Source organism: Rhinatrema bivittatum, chromosome 1 (assembly GCF_901001135.1).
Source record: "Rhinatrema bivittatum chromosome 1, aRhiBiv1.1, whole genome shotgun sequence".
Lineage (NCBI taxonomy): Eukaryota > Metazoa > Chordata > Amphibia > Gymnophiona > Rhinatrematidae > Rhinatrema > Rhinatrema bivittatum.
In genome coordinates this window covers 20,488,790-20,501,625 of record NC_042615.1, presented here as the reverse complement: position 1 = coordinate 20,501,625, position 12,836 = coordinate 20,488,790, and the positions used below count along the sequence as shown (strand labels likewise).

Here is a 12,836-nt window from a genome sequence, read left to right as displayed (position 1 = left end):
CTTGTTCAAGACCTCTCATGATCTTAAAGACCTCTATCATATCCCCCCCTCAGCCGTCTCTTCTCCCTTTCCTCATAGGGGAGCTGTTCCATCTCCTTTATCATTTTTGTTGCCCTTCTCTGTACCTTCTCCATCGCAACTATATATTTTTTGAGATGCGGCAACCAGAACTGTACACAATATTCAAGGTGCGGTCTCACCATGGAGCGATACAGAGGCATTGACATTTTCCTTTTTATTAACCATTCCCTTACTAATAATTCCTAACATTCGGGCCGATACAGTAAAAAACGCGGGAGAGCGGGCAAGCGCCCGCTCTCCCGGCACGCACACAGGACACTCTCCTGTGCGTGCGATACAGTAAGTTAATTTATTTAAATTAGGCCCAGCGGTAAAAAGAGGCGCTAGGGACACTAGCGCGTCCCTAGCGCCTCTTTTTGGACATGAGCGGCGGCTGTCAGCGGGTTTGACAGCCGACGCTCAATTTTGCCGGCGTCGGTTCTTGAGCCCGCTCACAGCCACGGGCTCAACCGGACGCCGGCAAAATTGAGCGTCTGGTTTTTGGCCCTACAGCTGTGGGCCGAATTCAAATTTTTTTTATTTTTATTTATTTTTTTTTTTTACTCTTCGGGACTTCCGACTTAATATCGCTATGATATTAAGTCGAAATTAGCGCCGACCTTTGGGTCGGCGCTAATTTCTGAAAGTAAAATGTGCGGCTTGGCTGCACATTTTTCTTTCTGAATCACGCACGCATACCTAATAGGGCCATCATCATGCATTTGCATGTTGAGGGCGCTATTAGGTGCCGCGAGTTGGACGCGCGTTTTCCTTCCCTTACTGAATAAGGGGTAAGGGAAAACACGCGTCCAATTGCAGGCTAACAGCGCGCTCCGACATATCGGCCTGATTCTGTTTGCTTTTTTGACTGCTGCAGCACACTGAGCCGATTTTAAAGTATTATCTATGATGCCTAGATCTTTTTCCTGGGTGGTAGCTCCTAATATGGAACCTAACATCGTATAACTACAGCAAGGGTTATTTTTCCTTGTATGCAACACCTTGCACTTGTCCACATTAAATTTCATCTGCCATTTGGATGCCCAATATTCCAGTCTTGCAAGGTCCTCCTGTAATGTATCACAATACGCTTGTAATTTAACTTCTCTGAATAATTTTGTATTGTCCGCAAATTTGATAACCTCACTCGTCGTATTCCTTTCCGTCGTATTCCTTTCCAGAGAATTTATATCTATTAGATAAATGAGGCTTGACAGATGTGCCGCAAATGCGCAGTAGAGAGCAGCTCTACTGCGCATGTGCGGGCGAACACGGTCAGTCAGAGCAGAGCGTCAGCTCTTTGAAAACATAGCGGCGGCGAGGAGCGGTAGCGGCGGCGCGCACGAGGGAGGGAGGCACCTCCCCTGGAGATCTTCCGTTTGTGACTGAGGGGAGGGAGGAGGGAGTGACTGAGGGGGGGAGGGAGGAGAGAGTGACTGAGGGCGGGGAGGGAGGAGAGAGGGAGAATAGAGGGGGAGGGGAGAATGAGGGGGAGGGGGAAGGAAATGGACTGAAAACATTTTTTTTATGTAGCCCGTTGTTACGGGCTTAACGGCTAGTTATAATATAATAAACCTCCCATTCCAAAACAGTATGAACGGGCAGCAAACAATAACAATTTTACCTATGAAAAAGTAACATTGTAAATATAAATCAGCTCTTAAAATAGCAATACATCTATTAGGAAAACAGAACAAGCCAAGCTGCTATACATCCCTACAACGGAGCTATGTGCTAGCAGACTACCTCACCTTGATCACACACACAGTCCATCACTAAATAAAAAGTCCTTCACAGAATAGAGAGAGACCAGAAAGTATAAGCAGAAATGTGCAGACAAAAACTGTACTGGAAACGACAATAAGGCACACTCTCTACACAGTGCAGCAACAGAACCATCACAATTCATCATAGAACATAAAACTCCTGCCCCATCTGATGCATCAACGCCTAGATCTGCCCAAGCAGGCAGCAGGAGCAGCATTTGAATGACATCTAATGCCGCAGGGAGGCTCGCAAGAGGAGCAGCAAGCTTCCAACTCTTCTCACAAGGCAGGCCCGGCGGCAGCTGGACATAACTTCATTCAAATGCCGCTTTTGATGGTGCGGGAGAACTACATTTTGATGCATCAGATTAGGCAGGGGCAGCGGCGGATTCACGATGTCGGACCAGCCCGGGTATTCGCAGCCCAGGCCACATCACGTGGTCTGCCGAGCACAGCTCTGTCACAGCCGAGCACGGCAGACCACATGACTGGAGCGATCGGCCCACCGGAGGATACCCGATCCCCCGATAGGCCAATCCGCCCCTGGGCAGGGGTTTGGGTACCTCTGCCCAATCTGATTCCAAAATCTGAGCTGGCAAGCCTCTTTCAGAGGCTCTTATGCCACGGGTGGTCTGCCGGCCTTTTCATTACTCTGACCACCAGCGGGGTGGAGTGGGCTGGGCAGCCCTGCAGCCTCCGCTCCATTTTGGCTGTGGGTGGCCCAGTCCACCATCCCATGCAAGTGCACAGTTTGCACCAGCCCTGCATGCCCCCCTTCTCCTATGCCATGGGTGATCGTGTCAAAAGATCAAACCCCAAGGCATCATGCAGGTGCTGAAAATGCTGGATCCTGCCAGCAAAACTCTAAACTCTACCCATCCCCCCTCACACAAGATGGGAAATGGCTGCAGAACATAGAGATGGAAAATGTTAGTGACCGCCTGATCTCCTTGTATTTGTACAGCCCTGCATACATTGAGTAGTGCTATAGACATGATCAGTAATAAGTCAGGCCCAGATTTAGGAATAGGCAATTGCCTACGGCACCAAATTTTAAGGTATCAAATTATCCAGGCCAAAGAAAAACCAGTTTCTACTTACTATAGGGCCACATGCCCAGTAATGCTTCCATGTTGAATCTATACTCATGGCACTGCATCTGGGCACCACAATCTTAAGTCCAGACCTGTCAATATTAGAACATAAGAACATAAGAACATAAGAAAATGCCATACTGGGTCAGACCAAGGGTCCATCAAGCCCAGCATCCTGTTTCCAACAGTGGCCAATCCTGGCCATAAGAACCTGGCAAGTACCCAAAAACTAAGTCTATTCCATGTAACCATTGCTAATGGCAGTGGCTATTCTCTAAGTGAACTTAATAGCAGGTAATGGACTTCTCCTCCAAGAACTTATCCAATCCTTTTTTAAACACAGCTATACTAACTGCACGAACCACATTCTCTGGCAACAAATTCCAGAGTTTAATTGTGCGTTGAGTAAAAAAGAACTTTCTCCGATTAGTTTTAAATGTGCCCCATGCTAACTTCATGGAGTGTCCCCTAGTCCTTCTACTATCCGAAAGAGTAAATAACCGATTCACATCTACCCGTTCTAGACCTCTCATGATATTAAACACCTCTATCATATCCCCCCTCAGTCGTCTCTTCTCCAAGCTGAAAAGTCCTAACCTCTTTAGTCTTTCCTCATAGGGGAGTTGTTCCATTCCCCTTATCATTTTGGTAGCCCTTCTCTGTACCTTCTCCATCGCAATTATATCTTTTTTGAGATGCGGCGACCAGAATTGTACACAGTATTCAAGGTGCGGTCTCACCATGGAGCGATACAGAGGCATTATGACATTTTCCGTTTTATTCATCATTCCTTTTCTAATAATTCCCAACATTCTGTTTGCTTTTTTGACTGCCGCAGCACACTGAACCGACGATTTCAATCTGTTATCCACTATGACACCTAGATCTCTTTCTTGGGTTGTAGCACCTAATATGGAACCCAACATCGTGTAATTATAGCATGGGTTATTTTTCCCTATATGCATCACCTTGCACTTATCCACATTAAATTTCATCTGCCATTTGGATGCCCAATTTTCCAGTCTCACAAGGTCTTCCTGCAATTTATCACAATCTGCTTGTGATTTAACTACTCTGCACAATTTTGTGTCATCTGCAAATTTGATTATCTCACTCGTCGTATTTCTTTCCAGATCATTTATAAATATATTGAACAGTAAGGGTCCCAATACAGATCCCTGAGGCACTCCACTGTCCACTCCCTTCCACTGAGAAAATTGCCCATTTAATCCTACTCTCTGTTTCCTGTCTTTTAGCCAGTTTGCAATCCACGAAAGGACATCGCCACCTATCCCATGACTTTTTACTTTTCCTAGAAGCCTCTCATGAGGAACTTTGTCAAACGCCTTCTGAAAATCCAAGTATACTATATCTACCGGTTCACCTTTATCCACATGTTTATTAACTCCTTCAAAAAAGTGAAGCAGATTTGTGAGGCAAGACTTGCCCTGGGTAAAGCCATGCTGACTTTGTTCCATTAAACCATGTCTTTCTATATGTTCTGTGATTTTGATGTTTAGAACACTTTCCACTATTTTTCCTGGCACTGAAGTCAGGCTAACCGGTCTGTAGTTTCCCGGATCGCCCCTGGAGCCCTTTTTAAATATTGAGGTTACATTTGCTATCCTCCAGTCTTCAGGTACAATGGATGATTTTAATGATAAGTTACAAATTTTTACTAATAGGTCTGAAATTTCATTTTTTAGTTCCTTCAGAACTCTGGGGTGTATACCATCCGGTCCAGGTGATTTACTACTCTTCAGTTTGTCAATCAGGCCTACCACATCTTCTAGGTTCACCGTGATTTGATTCAGTCCATCTGAATCATTACCCATGAAAACCTTCTCCATTACGGGTACCTCCCCAACATCCTCTTCAGTAAACACCGAAGCAAAGAAATCATTTAATCTTTCCGCGATGGCCTTATCTTCTCTAAGTGCCCCTTTAACCCCTCGATCATCTAACGGTCCAACTGACTCCCTCACAGGCTTTCTGCTTCGGATATATTTAAAAAAGTTTTTACTGTGAGTTTTTGCCTCTACAGCCAACTTCTTTTCAAATTCTCTCTTAGCCTGTCTTATCAATGTCTTACGTTTAACTTGCCAATGTTTATGCTTTATCCTATTTTCTTCTGTTGGATCCTTCTTCCAATTTTTGAATGAAGATCTTTTGGCTAAAATAGCTTCTTTCACCTCCCCTTTTAACCATGCCGGTAATCGTTTTGCCTTCTTTCCACCTTTCTTAATGTGTGGAATACATCTGGACTGTGCTTCTAGAATGGTATTGACCACGCCTCTTGGACATTTTTTACTTTTGTAGCTGCTCCTTTCAGTTTTTTTCTAACAATTTTTCTCATTTTATCAAAGTTTAACTTTTGAAAGTTTAGCACGAGAGCCTTGGATTTGCACACTGTTCCTTTTCCAGTCATTAAATCAAATTTGATCATATTATGATCACTATTGCCAAGGGGCCCCACCACCGTTACCTCTCTCACCAAGTCCTGTGCTCCACTGAGAATTAGATCTAAAATTGCTCCCTCTCTCGTCGGTTCCTGAACCAATTGCTCCATAAAGCTATCATTTATTCCATCCAGGAACGTTATCTCTCTAGCGTGACCCGATGATACATTTACCCAGTCTATATTGGGGTAATTGAAGTCTCAGAATACATAGGTGCAGTCAAGAATTTAAGTCCTGACAAAGTACTCACAATCCAGTGTATAAGTACTTGTTTTTATTCTTCAATATGGCAACTCCTCTGATTCATACAGGCAGTGAGTTAATGGCGTCCCCCGACACGGTTACCGTGTTTCGCCGCGGGCTGCATCGGGAGGGCTCGCCAATAGGGGTTCAAACAATAGCTGTAAGACATAAGTGTACATCAGGACGACAAAATAGGACTTATAGCCGAACATTTCATGTGGACAAAAGGTAATAAACATTATAACATACCTGACAGCAAGATGCCTTAGATGTGACAGGGAGCGCACTACCCTTAAACACTGACAGGTATTTAAAGCTGATTTTAGGCGCCAAATCAGGAAGACAACCCACGTGGGAGCTCACGGCCCCGTTCATTGGTTGCCATTCCTGTACTGCAGCGCTGCAGGACTATGGGAACCATCCGATCAAATAGAAAACTCTGCACAGAAAGACCACTCTAAGTAAAAAGAAACCATTCAATATCTCGGTTCAAACCCTTGAGAGATACTGAGTCTAGAGTAAAAATCCAACGTTGTTCAACCCGGCCCAGCTGTTCGGCATAGTTACCTCCTCGGGGGGGCCGTGGAAATACCTCAAGAACACTATAAAATAAATCTGAAAGAGTGTGTGATTTTTTTACCCAGTGATCCACGAGGGGTTCTTTTTCTCGCGAATGGCGGATGTTCGAGCAATGCTCTATAATTCGAGTTTTTACCATGCGAGAAGTTTTCCCTACGTAAATCAGCGGGCAAGGACAGGTGATAACGTAAATGACTCCAGATGTGGTACAATCAGAGTACGACTGTAACTCAAAAATTCTCTTAGAGACAGGGTGGCTAAAACTGGTGGATGGAGACGTGTGAGAGCAATGCATCGGCCACATGGATAATGGCCAATTACATTATCCATTATCCATTATTCGGTGGATGGTGGCCATTTCTCGACCACCATCCACCGTAAGGAAACTGACAGGAATACCCTTTTGGCCTTTAACAGCTGTCATCCTAGCACACTACGAAGGAACATCTCCACAGGGCAATTTTTCAGGCTTCGCAGACTGTGTACTACCAGGAGCGAGTTTATTAAACAAGCCCAAATCATGTCCTCTCGATTTATATCACGTGGGTACCCGAGGTATGTTGTTAAAAGAGCAATGAAGCGCGCTTTACATACGAATCGTGATCTATTATTTTTACCATCATCCCGGGATGTTCAGTCAGTTACAAATTGCATTTTGCCATTTTCGACTCTCAGCCGGCAGATCACTACAATGATCCGTAGACACTGGGAGGCTTTATCTCTACACACTTTGTTTCCAGGCCCCCTTAGATTCACCTTCCGTAGAGGCAAAAATTTACGTGATAAATTGATCCATACTGACATCCCTGTGTCTAGAAATCTGGATAATGTAATTGGCCATTATCCATGTGGCCGATGCATTGCATGTTCTCACACGTCTCCATCTACCAGTTTTAGCCACCCTGTCTCTAAGAGAATTTTTGAGTTACAGTCGTACTCTGATTGTACCACATCTGGAGTCATTTACGTTATCACCTGTCCTTGCCCGCTGATTTACGTAGGGAAAACTTCTCGCATGGTAAAAACTCGAATTATAGAGCATTGCTCGAACATCCGCCATTCGCGAGAAAAAGAACCCCTCGTGGATCACTGGGTAAAAAAATCACACACTCTTTCAGATTTATTTTATAGTGTTCTTGAGGTATTTCCACGGCCCCCCCGAGGAGGTAACTATGCCGAACAGCTGGGCCGGGTTGAACAACGTTGGATTTTTACTCTAGACTCAGTATCTCCCAAGGGTTTGAACCGAGATATTGAATGGTTTCTTTTTACTTAGAGTGGTCTTTCTGTGCAGAGTTTTCTATTTGATCGGATGGTTCCCATAGTCCTGCAGCGCTGCAGTACAGGAATGGCAACCAATGAACGGGGCCGTGAGCTCCCACGTGGGTTGTCTTCCTGATTTGGCGCCTAAAATCAGCTTTAAATACCTGTCAGTGTTTAAGGGTAGTGCGCTCCCTGTCACTTCTAAGGCATCTTGCTGTCAGGTATGTTATAATGTTTATTACCTTTTGTCCACATGAAATGTTCGGCTATAAGTCCTATTTTGTCGTCCTGATGTACACTTATGTCTTACAGCTATTGTTTGAACCCCTATTGGCGAGCCCTCCCGATGCAGCCCGCGGCGAAACACGGGAACCGTGTCGGGGGACGCCATTAACTCACTGCCTGTATGAATCAGAGGAGTTGCCATATTGAAGAATAAAAACAAGTACTTATACACTGGATTGTGAGTACTTTGTCAGGACTTAAATTCTTGACTGCACCTATGTATTCTGCGATTTTGCTATAGTGCAGTTTCTGCTCACCATGTACTTTTGGTAATTGAAGTCTCCCATTATTACTGCACTACCAATTTGGTTAGCTTCCCTAATTTCTCTTAGCATTTCACTGTCCATCTCACCATCTTGACCAGGTGGACGGTAGTATACCCCTATCACTGTAGTCTTCCCTGATACACAAGGGATTTCTACCCATAAAGATTCAATTTTGTATTTAGTCTCATGCAGGATGTTTATCCTGTTGGACTCTATGCCATCCCGGACATAAAGCGCCACACCTCCTCCCGACTGCTCCTCTCTATCATTGCGATATAATTTGTACCCCGGTATAGCACTGTCCCATTGGTTATCCTCTTTCCACCATGTCTCTGAGATGCCAATTAAGTCTATGTCATCATTTACTGCTATACATTCTAATTCTCCCATCTTACTTCTTAGACTTCTGGCCATACCCTCACGATTTTGGGTATGAGGGGGTGTCTTTTTATTGCAATTATGAACCCACTCAGCATGCTGTTGTGTGCTGTCTCCGATGTACTTGAGGATTTTAACAATTGATGCATTTCTTTCTCCAGTTTATGCAAATAATTTCTTGCATTTTCATCTTATATAGTTGTGTGTACATGAGAATTTGGGGACCATGCATCTTTTCAGATTGTTTGTGTGTGTATGCTTGGGTGAGTGAGAGAGGGGGGTTGACTTCCATGTGGATATGAGAAAGAAGAGGTTTGTTGCTTGGAAAAACCAACATCCAGGTTTGGTTGGAGTGGCCTCAAAAGAAGCAGACCAGCTGTGCAGCATCTGGCCTCTTCCTCTCAGCTGATGGCAGCACAGTGCACTGGCACCCCTCCCTCTCCATTCATGTGTCCATATCTTGCCTGCCTTTTCAACAGCCCTGGGCAAAAAAAAGAATGTGGTTGTGTATGGACAAGACATTTGCAGATGCATACTTTCTAAAATTGCATACTTCTGAGGTGGCACATTATGCACACATAAGAGAGAGAAAGAAGCTGCCTTTCTGTAAGGAAGGTTATATGGGAGAGGGTGAAATACAAGATGTGCACCTGTGTGTGAGAGAGAGGATGCCTCCCCTTTTATAATCACCACTGTAACCAATGCAGCTGTCTGCAAGTTTCCACAGATCAGAAGGAAGCAGAGGAGTCCTTATGTTATATGCACCGATGGTTTTTCAGGTACCCGAATGTTAGCTTGTATATATATATATTGAAAAGCACCGGACCAAGTACAGATCCCTGAGGCACTCCACTGTTTACCCTTTTCCACTGAGAAAATTGACCATTTAACCTTACTTTCTGTTTCCTGGCTTTTAACCAGTTTGCAATCCACGAAAGGACATCACCTCCTATCCCTTGAATTTTTAGTTTTCTTAGAAGCCTCTCATGAGGGACTTTGTCAAACGCCTTCTGAAAATCCAAATACACTACATCTACCGGTTCACCTTTATCCACATGTTTATTAACCCCTTCAAAAAAATGAAGCAGACTTGTTAGGCAAGACTTCCCTTGGGTAAATCCATATTGGCTGTGTTCCATTAAACCATGTCTTTCTATATGCTCTACAATGCTGATCTTTAGAATAGTTTCCACTATTTTTTCCCGGCACTGAAGTCAGGCTCACTGGTCTATAGTTACCCGGATCGCTCCTGGAGCCCTTTTTAAATATTGGGGTTACATTGGTCACTCTCCAGTCTTCAGATACAATGGATGATTTTAATGATAGTTTACAAATGTTAACTAATAAATCAGAAATTTCATTTTTTAGTTCCTTCAGTACCTTGCATGCATACCATCATCTGGTCCAGGTGATTTGCTACTCTTTAGTTTGTCAATCTGGCCTACTACATCTTCCAGGTTCACAGTGATTTGGTTCAGTTTGTCTGACTCATCACCCTTGAAAACCATCTCCGGAACTGGTATCTCTCCAAATTCCTCATTAGTAAACACGGAAGCAAATAGGAAAATTAGTTCTCACCTGTTAATTTTCAATCCTGTAGTACTACGGATCAGTCCAGACAGTGGGTTGAGCCTCCTTTCCAGCAGGTGGAGACAGACTAAAACTTGCAGGATGCCCTATATCAGGACAGAGCCTATCCTCTCACCCTTCAGTATAACATATGTCAAAGCATAAAACAATAAACCCAAGAATAGGATCAAGCAAGTAACCAAAAAGCTCAACGGAGCAACCATAGATTAATGTAGAAGCATGGTATACCTATACGCTCTTGCATAAACTTGGTATAAAATAACCACCAAGGCTTCCGGTGTAAATGCTCAGTAATCTTGCACCAAGGAAAATATGAAAATCTGCAGACCTGCAAGAAAACAAGCTTCGAGAGGACAGAAGACACAGGGAAGGGCGTCTGGACTGATCCGTGGTACTACAGGAACGAAAATTAACAGGTGAGAACTAATTTTCCTTTCCTGTACGTACCCGGATCAGTCCAGACAGTGGGATGTACCAAAGCTTCCCTAAACTGGGTGGGACCGAGACAGTCCCGCTCGAAGCACTTGCCGCCCAAAGGAACCGAACACCGGGGCGTGGACATCCAGACGGTAGTGCCGAGCAAAAGTGTGCAGAGACGTCCAAGTGGCAGCCCAGCAAATCTCCTGCGGGGAGATAGACTGACTCTCCGCCCATGAAGTAGCCTGAGAACGGAGAGAATGGGCTTTCAGACCCTCAGGAAGCGGACGACCCTGACAAAGATATGCCGAGGAAATGGCTTCTTTCAACCACCACGCAATCGTGGTCTTAGAAGCCTGTTTACCCCGGTTGGGACCACTCCAAAGGACAAAGAGATGGTCCGATATGCGGAAGTCATTGGTGACTTGAAGATAACGAAGCAAGACTCGCTTGACATCCAGCCGACGGAAGTCGCCCCCAGCCGTACCCGCAATCTCCTCCGGAGAGAACGCGGGGAGTTCTACAGACTGGTTGATGTGAAAGGCAGAGACAACCTTAGGCAAGAAGGAAGGAACCGTCCTGAGAGAGACCCCGGAATCAGAAAAACGCAAGAAGGGCTCCCGACAGGACAGCGCCTGAAGCTCGGAAATACGACGAGCAGAGGAAAGAGAGACTAGAAAGACAGTCTTAAGAGTAAGATCCTTGAGCATAGCGTGGCGAAGAGGCTCAAAGGGAGCCGCACAGAGAGCACAAAGGACCAGGTTGAGACTCCAAGATGGACACGTGGCCCGGGAGGGGGGGGCGGAGGAGTCTAACACCCCTCAGGAAACGAATCACGTCAGGGTGAGCAGCTAAGGCATGACCGTCCACCCTACCCAGGAGAGAGCCGAGTGCAGAGACTTGAACACGTAAGGAACTGAAGGAGAGACCCTTAGAGAGACCCTTCTAAAGAAAAGAAAGAACCAAAGGGATCGAGGCGGAGCGCGCCAGAACACCCACCTCCGTACATGTGGACTCAAAGACCTTCCAGATGCGCACATAGGCCAGAGAAGTCGACTGCTTCCAGTCTCGCAGCAGGGTGGAGATGACCTCCTCCCTATATCCTTTGCGCCTCAGGCGACGCCGTTCAAAAGCCAGGCCGCTAGAAAGAAGCGATCGGCCTGGTCGAAAAATACAGGCCCCTGCCGGAGGAGACGAGGGAGATGATTGAGGCGCAGGGGCCCGTCCACCGCTAGATTGATGAGATCCGCGAACCACGGCCTTAGCGGCCACTCGGGAGCGACAAGAATCACCGGACCCCGGTGGAGTTCGATTCTCCTGAGAATCTTTCCTACCAGAGGCCACGGGGGAAACACGTACAGAAGGACGTCCGCTGGCCAAGGGAGAGCCAGAGCATCCACGCCCTCTGTGCCGTGCTCCCGCCAGCGGCTGAAGAACCAATTGGCCTTGGCATTGCGCAGAGTCGCCATGAGGTCTAGATGAGGAGGACCCCACCTGTCCACTATCAGAGCCATGGCCGCGTCCGAGAGCTCCCACTCTCCCGGATCGAGCAACTGCCGGCTGAGGAAGTCGGCTTGAACATTGTCTTATCTTACTCTCTGTTTCCTGTCTTTTAGCCAGTTTGTAATCCATGAAAGGACATTGCCACATATCTCATGACTTTTTAGGGGAATGGAACAACTCCCCTATGAGGAAAGACTAAAGAGGTTAGGACTTTTCAGCTTGGAGAAGAGACGACTGAGGGGGGATATGATAGAGATATTTAAAATCATGAGAGGTCTAGAATGGGTAGATGTGAATCGGTTATTTACTCTTTCGGATAGTAGAAAGACTAGGGGGCACTCCATAAAGTTAGCATGGGGCACATTTAAAACTAATCGGAGAAAGTTCTTTTTTACTCAACGCACAATTAAACTCTGGAATTTGTTGCCAGAGAATGTGGTTAGTGCAGTTAGTATAGCTGTGTTTAAAAAAGGATTGGATAAGTTCTTGGAGGAGAAGTCCATTACCTGCTATTAAGTTCACTTAGAGAATAGCCACTGCCATTAGCAATGGTTACATGGAATAGACTTAGTTTTTGGGTACTTGCCAGGCTCTTATGGCCTGGATTGGCCACTGTTGGAAACAGGATGCTGGGCTTGATGGACCCTTGGTGTGACCCAGTATGGCATTTTCTTATGTTCTTACTTTTCCTAGAAGCCTAACACTAAACTTTCAAAAGGGAAACTTTGATAAAATGAGGAAAATAGTTAGAAAAAAACTGAAACGTGCAGCTGCAAAGGTTAAAAGTGTTCAACAGGCTTGGACATTGTTAAAAATACAATCCTAGAGGCGCTGTCGATATGTATTCCACTCATTAAGAAAGGTGGAAGGAAGGCAAAACGATTACCGTCATGGTTAAAAGGTGAGGTGAAAGAGGCTATTTTAGCCAAAAAA

General features: G+C 45.4%; 1 protein-coding gene across 5 annotated transcripts in view; it reads right to left on the bottom strand.

Moving 5' to 3' along the window:
- JADE1 (jade family PHD finger 1) overlaps positions 1 to 12,836 on the bottom strand; it is a 545,699-nt gene that overhangs the window by 486,517 nt on the left and 46,346 nt on the right. For 3 of the 5 annotated variants that reach the window (XR_003854973.1, XM_029592056.1, XM_029592311.1), the window contains exon 1: positions 2,928 to 3,006. The exons of the other annotated variants lie outside the window; for them this stretch is intronic. Coding sequence is in view for 2 of the 3 variants with exons in the window: in XM_029592056.1 (XP_029447916.1) it covers positions 2,928 to 2,975 (48 nt within the window). In the remaining variant the exon portion in view is untranslated. Of the gene's footprint in view, positions 1 to 2,927; positions 3,007 to 12,836 lie in introns of those variants that run through there. 5 annotated transcript variants of the gene reach the window in all.